Below are 13,144 nucleotides of genomic sequence, written 5' to 3' on the forward strand. Positions count from 1 at the left end.
CATTCTTATATATACATCATTTGCGATGTGCATCAACCTCGGTTAAAAAAAAAAAAAAACATAGTAACAGTTACGAAACCCCGGTTGAAAAGTAAATGGTTAAAATGTAATTTCTATGCACCATTCACAACAATCGGTTACTTATACATGGTTAGCTGACAGCTTATTTAACTAGGGTAAAGTCTGCGATAGTGTACTATTTAAAAAATTTGATTAAAGGAAATCATTTATACCTGTGCAAAGATAAGTTAGGCAACGTCTAAAAACGACTGCGCTTACTCCATTCTACATCGAATCGAACGTATTTTATATATTCTTGCTGCATTTGTTTTCATCTGGGCGCTGTTATGTTTCCGGATTGCATTTATTTGTTTTTTAGTGCAGTTAACTTAGAATCTTACAAAATGGGAAATAAAAAAAGACTAAAATTATATTTCAACTTGAGTGTGAAGTATTGATAGACTTATTTACTAGATTTAGCCTACATATATTAAGAAAATGGTATTTCATACAGGAAAATGATGAACCACAGACTATCAGAAAATTAATACGAATGTATGTTTACAATCCAGGAAAGTTATTATATACCAGGAAAGTGAGAAATATCCTAAAATCCATCCATAACCTCTCTTCGTTGAGCATATTCTAAGTGGTTCATCTGTTGCAGCAGAAATGACACCGTAGATTTGATAAACGAAATCTCTTCTGAAATTTCTGTCACCTAATTCCTCGTAAGAATTCTCTCTTCCTAGTAATGCACTTTACGCTCACCATCATCCCTATCCATTAACCCAAGTATAGTAATAGTCTTCGAAATAATCAGCTGTGGATCAGTCATTTTGCTTAACAAGACCTACAATCACTGGCTATCTCCTTTAACAGCTAGAATATGGCCGGTTAGAGTTTACCACGGTTAACTTCCTGTTTAAATCATAACCGAAGTCGATGCAGCGTAAAAATTCTTAACCAGGTGTTAGGTGGCAATTTTAACCGATGCACGTGGACGCATGTAAAGGGTGACAACTAGAAGTCGTACATCTACACTCTGCCTACAAGTGTGGATTGTCGCTTGACATTCCAGAGCAGAATATTTCTGAGACGATGTAAGCAATATCCTAAAACTGTGAATCCGTCAAACCTGGCCAGTCGTATCAAGTCACTAACATTTCGCGTCGTGCTAACTCCGTGTTCTACCACGCGTAGAAAATAGCAATGAAGTGTAAAATGGCGCTAGCCATAATCAACACCTCCAAGTACTAAGGCCTGGTCTTTGGCATAAAAAAGCATGTAGAATTAATTTTGAAAACATACACTAGTTGGTTGTTTCAGAAACTAACATGAGTAAAATGACAGTTGCTCTGGCCTAAAAGCAACCAGTTGTTACTTGAGTCTTTTCCAAGAGCAACAGTGTTCATTTTCATGCTACTTTTAAATGCCATTTAACAAGGAAATTAATACATAAAACAAACCATAAAACATTCTAGTCCGTCAGTTTGTCAGTTTATCGTGTGTTGGTCCTTTTGACGGATTCTGTATACTTTTTGGCAAGATCAATTGCTATAAAGAAAACGGTGGCGAACTATATACTTTTCCTCCATATTTTTCCTTCCAGTAATGATAAATATCAAATTTATGCCTATTAAGAAATTTCTGATCATGCTGTTTTTTATACAGGTGAGTAAAACCCGCCGAAAATTATAACTGTCTGCCAAAGACCCGAATGAACTATATTGTATTTGGTAACTGTCAAATACTAAAAATCATAGGCGAACTTACTAATATACACAGGTTACGGAGAGAGCATATCATCAGCAATGCACCAGAATAAACACTTCACAGTTAAAACCTCACATACTACGATAAGAGAGGAAATGGGTAAAAAATCAATTTCAACCCCTTCCAAAGTTTAGCACCGTTTGTTTATGAAGTAGAGGCGTGGAACATTGACTCAAGTCAAAATTGCAGTGGCGTGTACTTAGCACTGAATATGACGGAAGTTTCTTATGTTTGATCTGAAGTAAACATTCCGCTTTTCCATCTTGAAGGGAAAAAATTACTTTTCTTCTCATTCATCGCAGAAATTAAACCTTCGTTTCGAAGCCATCTCTTTTATTTACTCGATAAGTGAAGGCAAGATTCGTAGACAGTAATCACTAGTAATGCATCAACGCCAGTGATCACAGCAGAGGGGATTCAAGACCACGTGCTCGTCACTGACATTGGACTGGGTTGAAGGAGAAAAAGAGGGGAATGTACTCAGTGAGTACATATTCCGCATCCTTGTGCTAAACTGTCTTCGTTTTACCCTAGATCATACAGTATACACCCAGATTGCTTGGCATTATAGGCTTTGACGGTAACAACTTTTGTCAGTTTTACTATGCTGCAATCTAGTTGTTACGTAAGAAGTCACGTCATAATTCCCATTTGAATTGCATTAGCGACTGTACTGCCATCTCGTGTTCGTTTACGGCGGACGGGTGGCGATCCTGGGAGTTGTTCTCTTCAAAGTGCAACCGATTTTAACACAGGAATGAGCAATCTATATGTGATCTGGGATTTTACTAAAATTTCTGGCATCTGCTTATGAACTTACACTTCGTCACTCGCTGCATTTTCCTCTGAGAAATGGAGGTAGTGCTTTGACAGATGTTATTTTCCAGTTCTGCAAGATATGAGTATTTATTTCGTAAGCCAATTTGATAAAAATTCCCAAGATATTGCATTAATAATCAGATCGGAAGACCGATAAGATCACATATTTCTTCCTTGGCGCGAAAGCCCAGAAAGGACCAAGTCCGATCAGCCGGCTGATGGCCTCAGGTCCACATATCAGGGGAGGTGAACTATCATCCAACGAGTACAAGGGGTAACGTGTGATCAAAATCTTGGTCCCTAGGTATTATAGTAAGCTTAAGGAACCGGATTATACTACTTGAAGATACTTCTCAAATTCCTCAAGATGCTGTGTGAGCACCGGTCGGTCCCATAGGTTATGTTACACTGACCGAAATTTCATGAGGAAATCTATTTTCCTTAGACAGTGAAACCAACTCTCATTGCGTAATGCTAGACCAAGGCATAACGCCTTAGACCACGCACCATGGCGCACAGTGTGTAATTTCAAGCAGCTAACCGGCCAAAATTCATTTTTACACCCCTGTTTAAATGCTAAATTTTTATATAGACGTGTTTATAACAATCCAAAGTATAATATCCAAGTGTAGATAGATGCTTACATCTGATAGGGGACCTTCGCAACATGGCGAAAGTTGAATTTCTCCGATAAGTTCATTTACGCTGCAGAGACAAGAGCGCAGTTTGTGTTTGGATGATGCAAAGTGAGGAAGTTAATATATTATTTTTCTCTAATACAGAAGGTATATACTTGAATTTAATTGGATTTAAAAGGGGAGGGCTATGATAGCTTTAACACTGCGACCTAAAAATCTATTGCGCATCCCCGTCATAATATCCTAACAGTCCAATAGTTTGATGTTCTTTATGAACTGAAGCAAACTATGGACTGGGACAGTTGATACCTCCTCAAGTTTTGGAAAATGTTTTCCAAAGATGAGAGCTCTTTGATGGGCGAGTGCATTGCAGTCGCACAATAGATGCGCTACAGACTCAGCTCCCTGTCAACAACAAGCACATGCTGGGTTGATGTTATTTCCTATCCTGTACAGGTTCTTCCTGAGGGCACAGTGTCCTATAAGGTATCCGACTCCCCAGCGGAGCTGTTTCTTGCTCTATTTAAGAAGTCACTTGACAAGTTATATACTTACAAATAAATTAATTCTTTTGCTAAAAATTATTATCGTATTGTCTAGCATAAATGTCTGAATAAACCTGTGCAGAGAGTTGATGTTCTAACTCAGGTATGCTCATTCTCTGACTCCCGATTACGTTCTGTAATCACAACCTTCGAATGTAGAGCGAAGCTCGTTCGAAGCTCGACGGATGACTGCGGAAGGCAGTTCAAGTACTTGGTAACGTGCGGACAGTGCGGGACAATGACAGAGTCAAAACCTTCTGTAAGAAAACGACCATTCCGTACAGTGTGGGAGGAACACTATTAATTGTTTTGCGTTCGGTAAAATCTTTACTATGTTGTAAGGTACTGTCTGGAATACTACTGAGCAACATAAAACGAGATTATACGCTCTGCCATCCAGAACATGCCGAAGTGACAGGGAAGCTGTTTTCTGTAATATGTATTCATATACCAACGTTGTTGTTGTTATTATTATTATTATTATTATTATTATTATTATTGTGGTGATTTTATTCCAACAGAAATACATATTATGATAAAATAATTTTTCAGAGGCACTACAGTTTCAAGAATTGAAAGCACTTAATGAAAGGCCAAACAATGAAGAGAGTCGAAGAATTCAGAGTCTATGTTTAGGAGCAAGTTATGTAGTGTGTTGGGAATTAGCTAAGGCACTAAAACCCTTCACGGATGGTGAACTTGTAAAGAGATGTATGGTGCCTGAACAAAATATAGTTAATTATATCTCTACACTGGAACAACTCAAATTTGAATTCACAGAACATAGATTTAGTGATTTTAGACGTATGGAAAGTGATATTAATCTTTTTGTTAATCCTTTCATAGTAAATTTAGTACAATCCGTGAAGGTGCAGTTCCAGGACGAGTTAATTAATTTAAAAAGTAACGTAGAATTCAGAACTAAATGCAGAAAATATGACTTGACAAGCATAGAAGTATTAAAAAATTAACAAAACGAAATATCCCATTCGCTGTCCTATGTTAGCTATCTTTGCCTTGACATACGTGTGCGAAGAATTATTTTAGAGAATGAAAATTGTTAAATCCAAACATAGATCCCGATTAACAGATGAGTATCTTCTGAGTCAGCTGCGCATTAAGTAAATTCGTTGGAAATAGATTTCCGATTACTTGCAGAAAAGAATCCACATGTTGATCAGACAGTAATGTATGGTTGAATATGAAAACATTATCTATGATGTAATAATATCATAACTATATTAAATATAATACACAATGTAGTAACTGAATATTACAGTGTATATTCTTTCCTTTTTCAAATTCAGTTTATTATCCATATGTGTAAGAGTATGAGAGCGATGCCACGGGCGGTGCTGCAATGTAGTTGCGGAGCACAGTCCGTACACTGTGTGTGTTATGCAGTGCAGCATCATCCGTGTAATCGGGGCTTTTACAATTTTGAGCATACCTGTGCTAACTTATTACATTATATTGAGTTGAATTTTAAAAGGTATAGCCCTTTATCATCTCGATCAAATTTTGTGCATATATTCATAATGCTTTTCTGACCAAGACGACGTGATTTTTTTCTGCAACCAGACGCATAGAGAATAATTATTAATTATTTTCAGACACCATGCGCGTAACCCGGAGAGTTGTTTTCGAGGTGTGGAGCACGAGCGAGGAAAAAGTGAAGTTCTCAAACATATAATTGAACATTTTGTTCTCAAAGATTGCTCTGAAGACATTTTACAGTTGGAACTTGGTGGCTGAGTGAAAAGTCAGCCAGGTGATGTCAATCGATCTACAGTAGTGGTTCGCATATTTTCCTCGTAGTCATAAGTTTTGGCGCATCAGTAGATGTGGGATTCGCACGGCACAGGGCCACCGCAGAGACATTACAGAACAGTTACATCACTATGAACAACCATCCAGTCTCGTAGACGGAAGATAAAAAATCTTAACCTTCAACTATGCAAAACAACAAAGTCAAAATCTGTCGGCAACTGTGCATAATAATACAACTGACCAACAATAAATAGCATGTTATACAAGAAAATAATTCGCTGACGATCTATTTATAGTTTCGGACTTCTTGTAATATTTTTATATTAAGCAGTAGCATATCTAGCTGTCATTTCAAGAAATGGGAGAGGGTTCGATTTCTGGGATATGTGATATTTGTGATAAATTACGCGCAGATTGCTGTGAGCTGATTGTCATTTTGGAAATAGGTCAAAACATTCGTAACAAAAATATTCCTTTAGCTCACGAACGAAACTATATTCGATTTATGTTTTTAATTTATGCGAACAGAACTAGGTTATATGTATGGAAAAGGAAATTATGATTAAGGGACAATGCATGGTTACATAGAAATATGCAATGTATCACTCAATAAAATATACAAGACTCTTACCTTCTTTTCCGTCATGACGTACAGGTGCATGAGCTGGGAATCAAAGTGGAGATCTGGGTTAACGGGGGAGTTTTCATCTACCGTCAAGTCCCCATACTCTAGTGCTGAATTTGAGCTCTCCACTACAACCTGCAAACAAACAAATGATATATGTCAAACACAAGACGATCTACACACACAAACAAGCTACAATGGATAACTTTTTCCGTGTGTGAAAATGAAAATGAAACAATTTAATTTATTATGACGGTGCTGCAGGGTCATAGAAACGCAAGCAATCATTAACTGCTTCCTGTAGAGTCACAGCATACAGTTGTTAATTATACGATTTATTATGGGCTATGATACTGTTAAAGTGCAGTCGCCCATCACGCAGGCTACAATTTAATATAGTTCGAACGCTGCATTAAGGCCAAGGTTGTGAATATGAGCGTCGCTATCCAGAATGTTTGTTCGTTGTCAAACTACGACCTGTGCAGATCCCATGCCACTAATAATTGAGGTTCGGATGAAGTAGCTGTATCAGGATAGGCATCCGTCGTCCGTGCGTCTTGTTTACAAACATTAACTAGTTGTCACGTGTCCCCTAGCCGACAGTAGTGACGACGTATATTCAGTTCCTACCGGCTGTACTGTCTATTCACTGATGGGAGCGCTGATTTACTGATAGGAGGTTGGGAGCGCTCTTCCCCGTAGATAGAGTTTTAGCTAGTGGAAGGAGGTAGTGTTTACTTAGTCTGAAGCAAGTCAAGGTATTATCGCATACAGCTATGCAGCATATCCTGGTACAGATATTTTATCCGAAACATACTAATGACTAGACTTCGTTGAATTGCCACACGCAGCATGCAATCAGGTTGCCGATGTACGGTAGTATAGAGGAGGTGAGCGACCGCCCGGTCTCGTAGTATAAGCAGTTAATGTTAAGAGTTGTGACCGGTCCAAATAGATAAAGCAGCTACAGCTAAAGTATACCTATGTAACCACTTGTTTTTGCATTACTGTGGTTGGAATAGTCAAAGCTTAACATTTGTTCAGTGCAGACAAGAATTCAATCAAATATACTACAATGAGAGTGTTGCTGTTCCAAACAATTGCCCCTGGAATACCCTTACCCCCGCAACCAATCTTGACCCGTTGGAAAACATGGTTGGATGCTGTTAATTATTATGCAGAATATTACGGCAAAATAATGGAGGTAATTTATGCATTGGATAGCATAGACAGTTCCGCTGTTGCAGCTGTAAAATCATTGCCTTCTAAACAGCTATTGGAAGATATTCTGTTCATTGATTCTAATTTTAAAATCGTGTCCAAAAGCATCACCTTGTTAGAATCGTCTAAACTACAACTCTCAGACGCCCTTAATATAGTGGATAAAGTATCACAAACCGTTATCCGAAATAACAATTCACTAATTTCAGAAAAAGTGAAATGTAAGTTGAGAAACATTATTGCTAAAAATTCTGCCTATTCACAACTTCGTATTATAAATGATGTACTACCAGGTCACGACAAGACGTCTGAAGTTGGTGTACTAAAAAGTAGTGACTTTCCGTTCTTCAAATATGCACCTATTACATCGTGTGATGTTGAACGTACATTTTCCCAATATAAAAACTGTTTGAGTGACATCGGAGGAGGTTCACTTTGCAGTCGCTCAAAATGTACGTAATTCTTCACTGCACTGCACATATTCAACGATGATGCGAGTATATTACATTAAATTTTAAGAGTTAATATATCTCACTACAACATTAATTGTGTATTTACATGTTTAGACATTTCCTACTTCAATTATCATTCATTATATTTCTTCAATGCAGGATACAGGTTTTATTGTAACCGCAGTGTACTGCTCAGTGTTTACATCAGAGGCATACTCTATCCGTTGCACACCCCCTTCTCATACAGTCTATACCACGTGCGTAGTAAACCTTACGATTCTCGTGGCAATTCCACGAAGTCTACTAATGACTAAGGCCCGGGGGTTTAGCCACAAAAATATTACAGCAGGTTAGTGGTGACGGGGTTATACGCTGCCTTATTTCGTAAACATGAGGGAGGTGGTTGATTCGTTTTCAGTCGCTCACGTAATACGTAGGTACAACCAAGGGCAGCTAGCTAACGTAGTGAAATTACGTACATAGCGTCATAGAATAAATTGCATATTTAAATCGTAAATTATACAAACTAAATATCTTTTCCAGTAATATGAATAAATATACACAACATATGCATTAATATTAACAACGTGCACAGTAAATGAAAAGGTAATAAATTGATTGCGACTATATTATAAATTATCTGCATATGCTTTATTGCAATGAATTACAATACACATTTTGAAGTTTTCAAATGAAAAAGATCTTCTATTCTCCTTCAAATATGATCTGTATTGGGGGGAAAAAAACTTCTATCTACGTTGCATGACGTGAAGGGGGCAAATTTAAGCTAAGAGGAGGTATTAGTGTTTCCTATATGTGAGTTAATATTTTGTCTCCTCTAGAACCTTCTTGTTCATCTCGAGTAGAAAATCCTACATTTTTCTGGATAAAAGGTATTGTGTCTGTCTGAACTGAAGTTAGACTTTTGAAGGTATACTGTATGTTCCTCCTTTTCTCTGTTTATGTAACGCAACATGTTTTTCATATACCTTAGTTGCAATATGTTGTTCTATATAAAATTTATGGTAGCCACCTCTTATTTTTGTTCCACACAACTTACAAAAAATATTCAGACCATCAGAGGAAAAATATTCATTGCCATAATCTGGCACAATTTATTGTACTGTTGTAACTCTTTTTGCACGTCCTCGCTTATGCATAATTTCATTCACTCACAGCGCATTCCCTACCTTATTACCGTACCCAATGCCGCATGACCTATACCAGGCAGCGCAAGTTATGTACTCAGACAATGTTCTATAACTTGTGCACCACTAACTTGACGAATTTTTGGCTAAACCACCGAGCATTAATAATGACTAAGTCCTCATAAATGTCCGCCTATTTACGGGTATAAACTAATGCTGAATAAGTGCTTCAAGTAAACTCAGTATGAATACAGTATATCATTTTCATAGAAATCGTGTAAGAAATTATTCTTTGTGTTTTATTTATGGGGTATTTTCTGCCTTCCAGGAAAAAAGCCAGCTGCTGTGCCTATCAATTGCTACGCGAATCTCACTTCATCCTTTCATGGTTTGAAAAGCAGGAGAAGCGTTAAAAATTAACAATAGAAAAGATACTGAGACAACTACTCTATCATTCATCTACATACTTACTTTTCTCATCAATTTATTTTCAAGTTTGATCATTTTAACCTTTCTCCATTAGGCAGATGGAAACGGGGGTAAGCACGATGCTGTTTCTCCACCTTAAGATATTAAAGGCCATATGTTTGACAATGGACAAATATACATGCCAGATGCGAATTTTATTCAACAATCAAAGTCAAAGCCGTGTCTTAGCTGATGTACACACGATCGTGTTTAATATAAATAATCAACAAAGAACCAGTAGTATTGTGACACATACAGAGTGTTAAAAAAAGGTATCCAATAATTTAGGAGGTGATAGTATGCATCAAAACAAGAAAATAATGCCTAATAAACATGGGTCCTACAACACATAGGCTTACTTTCTGAGATCTGAACACTTGTTCATAGGAGGTGCTCAATGTGACGTCCATTCATGGCAATGCATTTCTCTGCCCTACAATACAGCAGACTACCAGATAATCTTACCGTAGTCGACACCCCTGACATGGAATAATGATACGTCACAAGGAATACTGAAAACAAAAGTCTGTTGCGGATATGAGGAGGGTTCAGCAGAGATGGTGGTGTGAATTTTCGTAATCAGCATGTGTAGGCTGATGAAAATCCCCATGCAGTAGAAGAAACAAGGCATAACACCGATTCTCAATCAACTTATGAGCAGGCGTTCTTGGTGACAGACTAATAGGTCCACACGTGCTACCACAGAGATTAACTGGGGATTGTTATCAGGACTTTCTTAATAACGTATTAAAACAAATTTCAAAGAGTGCGTGATTCCTTACGCCGAAGGGCAGAGGAATGCATTGCCATGAATGGACGTCACAATGAGCTCCTATGAACAAGAGTTCACATTTCAGAAAGTATGTGTTGTAGGACCCATGTTTATTAGACATTATTTTCTTGTTTTGATGCATACTAGCACCTCCTAAAGTATTTGATACTTTTTCCTTAAAATCCTGTATACTATAATGTCTATTCCACCGGGTTGAGCCTTACCCCACAGATATCTGTTTAAGTATTAATGTTGCATCAAGGTTTTCTTGCCGTAAGTACTAACTATAACACTAGTTGATGTAGACGATAAATTTAAGATGACCTATATTCAATAACGTAATAATGTCACTTAAGGACCGAGCTGTAAAGCTTAAATAATAAAATCTAATCGCTAGTACTGTTAGTCACACAAAGAAAATATTCAAAAGCTAGCGCTCGAATGATTTGTGGTTGTTACACATCTATGCTTAAATAAAAAAGTCAGATAACTGAATCAAATAATATTGTGCTCAATGTACAAAAAGACGCTATTAGCCGACATTTAAATTAATGTTGTTGAAACGGACGACTGAGAGTCTTTTCGTAAGCTGAAGTAGTCGTATTCCTTTTGATGATGTTATTGGTAATGATAATATAAAAGCAGAATTTTAAATAGGTCTTTGCAAATATTCAATTGTATTTTTGCAGTTTAAATATAGAGACATAACATCCATAAATATCCATCTCAACATATCACTTCAAAACTAAAATATTTTATTTACAACAAAATAGTTTTAACCCAAAATACAGGCGACTTTCTTATTCATACACTTGAATATGTAGTAGATAAGTTTGCATTTCCTACATGACACAAACAGCCGTGGAGCATGACCAGGCACAGTTCGCTTCGTTTGTTTACTCTGTCAGGTAGTGCTTTTCAAGATGAGTAAAGAGTTCAGTTCCAACTTCAAGACAATTGTCAATTCTACTCTAAAGGGATATTTTTAAGTAAAACAGGGCAACTTATAAACAATGTCACGCAACGGTGCAGTATACTGTTAATAAATTTAAATATAGCCAAAAAACGAAACGAATGAAGTTAAGTGAAAAAGAGGAACGCGCCATTGTGAGACAAGTAAAATCGAACCCTATGGTAAGTCCTCCAAAACTGAGGTCATCATTGGAAGTAACTATTGGTAAGAAGCTATATACGGAGACTGTCCGTCGCGTACTTCGTAGACTGTAGAATCATAAGGAAGATACCATTTTTTAGTAGGAAGAACTGAACTGCAATATTGAAGTTCGCAAAAGAACACTTACATAAGGGCCAGAAAGTTTGGAATAATGTTGTCTGGTCTGATGAGTCTAAAGTTAACCTATCTGGCTCTGATGGCGTCAGCAGAGAGTGGAGAAAGCCTAATGAGGACAATAATGTGGCCAAAGCATAGGGGTTGTTATGTTGTGGGGGTGCACATCAGCAAGAGGGTGGGAATCTGCAGTTCACTGATGGTCTAATGGTCAAGGAAGTGTAGGTGGATATTCTTGAGAAGAATGTAAAAGAATGTGCCGGCAAAATTGGGTATGATGCCTAAATACATGTTCCAACATGACGACTCCAAATATGCGGCCGGAATAAATAAGATTTGGTTAATTTGGAACGTGCCTGAACTATTGAGAACTCCTCCTCAATCTGATGATTTGAAATTGGTTGAACATTTATGGGCTTATCTTAAGCCAAGGATCAGCAGTAAATATCTTTATTCAAAAAAAGATCAGCCTTCAAAAGTGTGAACACCTTGTAAGGTCCATGCAGCGAAAATGTGAAGTTGTTATTAAAGCCAAGAGATACTCTACAAAATATTAAATACAGTAGAGTCTCGTTACTCGGAACTAATTTGGACCAAGACCTATTCGGATTACAAGATTTTCGAATTAACCGAAATATTTCATGTAATGCAATGCATGATATTAACGAGCGCTGAGAGACTGTGGTGGAGTGGTGGAAGTACCCTGTTGCTATTTCTAGAACCACTACCTGCCTGCCTGCTTGATTTTATGAACATGACAGATGTGTAAATTATGTACAGAAAACACTAATTGTTGTAAGTAGGCCTACCCTTGAATGTGATATTTTTATAATTTTTAAAGTAAAAGAAATTGAGTGAATTCATACATTTCCATAAATTTAGTTTTTTCTTAAAATAATTTTGTTTGGATTAACCAGATTTTCGGATTAGCGTAGTTCGGATTAACGAGACTTTACTCTATTAGTGATATATGTATTTTATTAATTAATTTATTTTTTCATTTTATCTGTATGAATAAGAATGTGACAAGAAAAAGTACAATTTGTTTTTATTTATATTTTACTTAATTTAAATACTTATTTTAAGTAATTGTTGATTTTATTAACTTTTACGTATTATATAAATAAGTTTATCTACAAAATTTTTGTTATAGGTCAGTCAAGTTCCGATTACCGATGGCAGGAGTCCGAACTACTGAACTCGTTGCATGTTTCCTGTTTGTAGCGATAGCAGCGACCTTATCTCCAATCGGTAATACAAATTTGTGGGCCTATAAAGAAAAGATTCAATTACAGCAATTTGGTATGGAAATGTTATTGCTTTATTTATCAAATACAAATGTATGCATATCAAAGAGACTGTATCAATTTCAATGTTATATATTTTTTTTCTGAATACCAATTACAAGTAAATATATACACCTACTGCGCTGTTACATATTCTTTATTTGTTGTTTCCTATCAACCTTTCTTACAGACCTCAGCTTTTGTCTAGTGTGATACCTACATGTTCTGTAATTTGTTTTATAGTAGGTTACTAAAAATAGTGTACCAGTTTGCACGGTTATGTAGCGTCGCGTCGGTAGAATTGGTGATGGCGAGATGAGTACAAATATTCCCAAC

The 13,144-nt window shown here is 36.8% G+C and overlaps 1 protein-coding gene across 2 annotated transcripts in view; it reads right to left on the minus strand.

Annotated features, from left to right (window-relative positions):
* Positions 1-13,144, minus strand: part of PlexA (plexin A) — a 1,043,054-nt gene that overhangs the window by 389,745 nt on the left and 640,165 nt on the right. For both annotated transcript variants that reach the window (XM_069837886.1, XM_069837888.1), the window contains exon 4: positions 6,180-6,308. In XM_069837886.1, coding sequence (XP_069693987.1) covers positions 6,180-6,308 — 129 coding nt within the window. The remainder of the gene's footprint in view (positions 1-6,179; positions 6,309-13,144) is intronic.

This window comes from Periplaneta americana, chromosome 10, assembly GCF_040183065.1.
Source record: "Periplaneta americana isolate PAMFEO1 chromosome 10, P.americana_PAMFEO1_priV1, whole genome shotgun sequence".
In the NCBI taxonomy this organism is placed as follows: Eukaryota; Metazoa; Arthropoda; class Insecta; order Blattodea; family Blattidae; genus Periplaneta; species Periplaneta americana.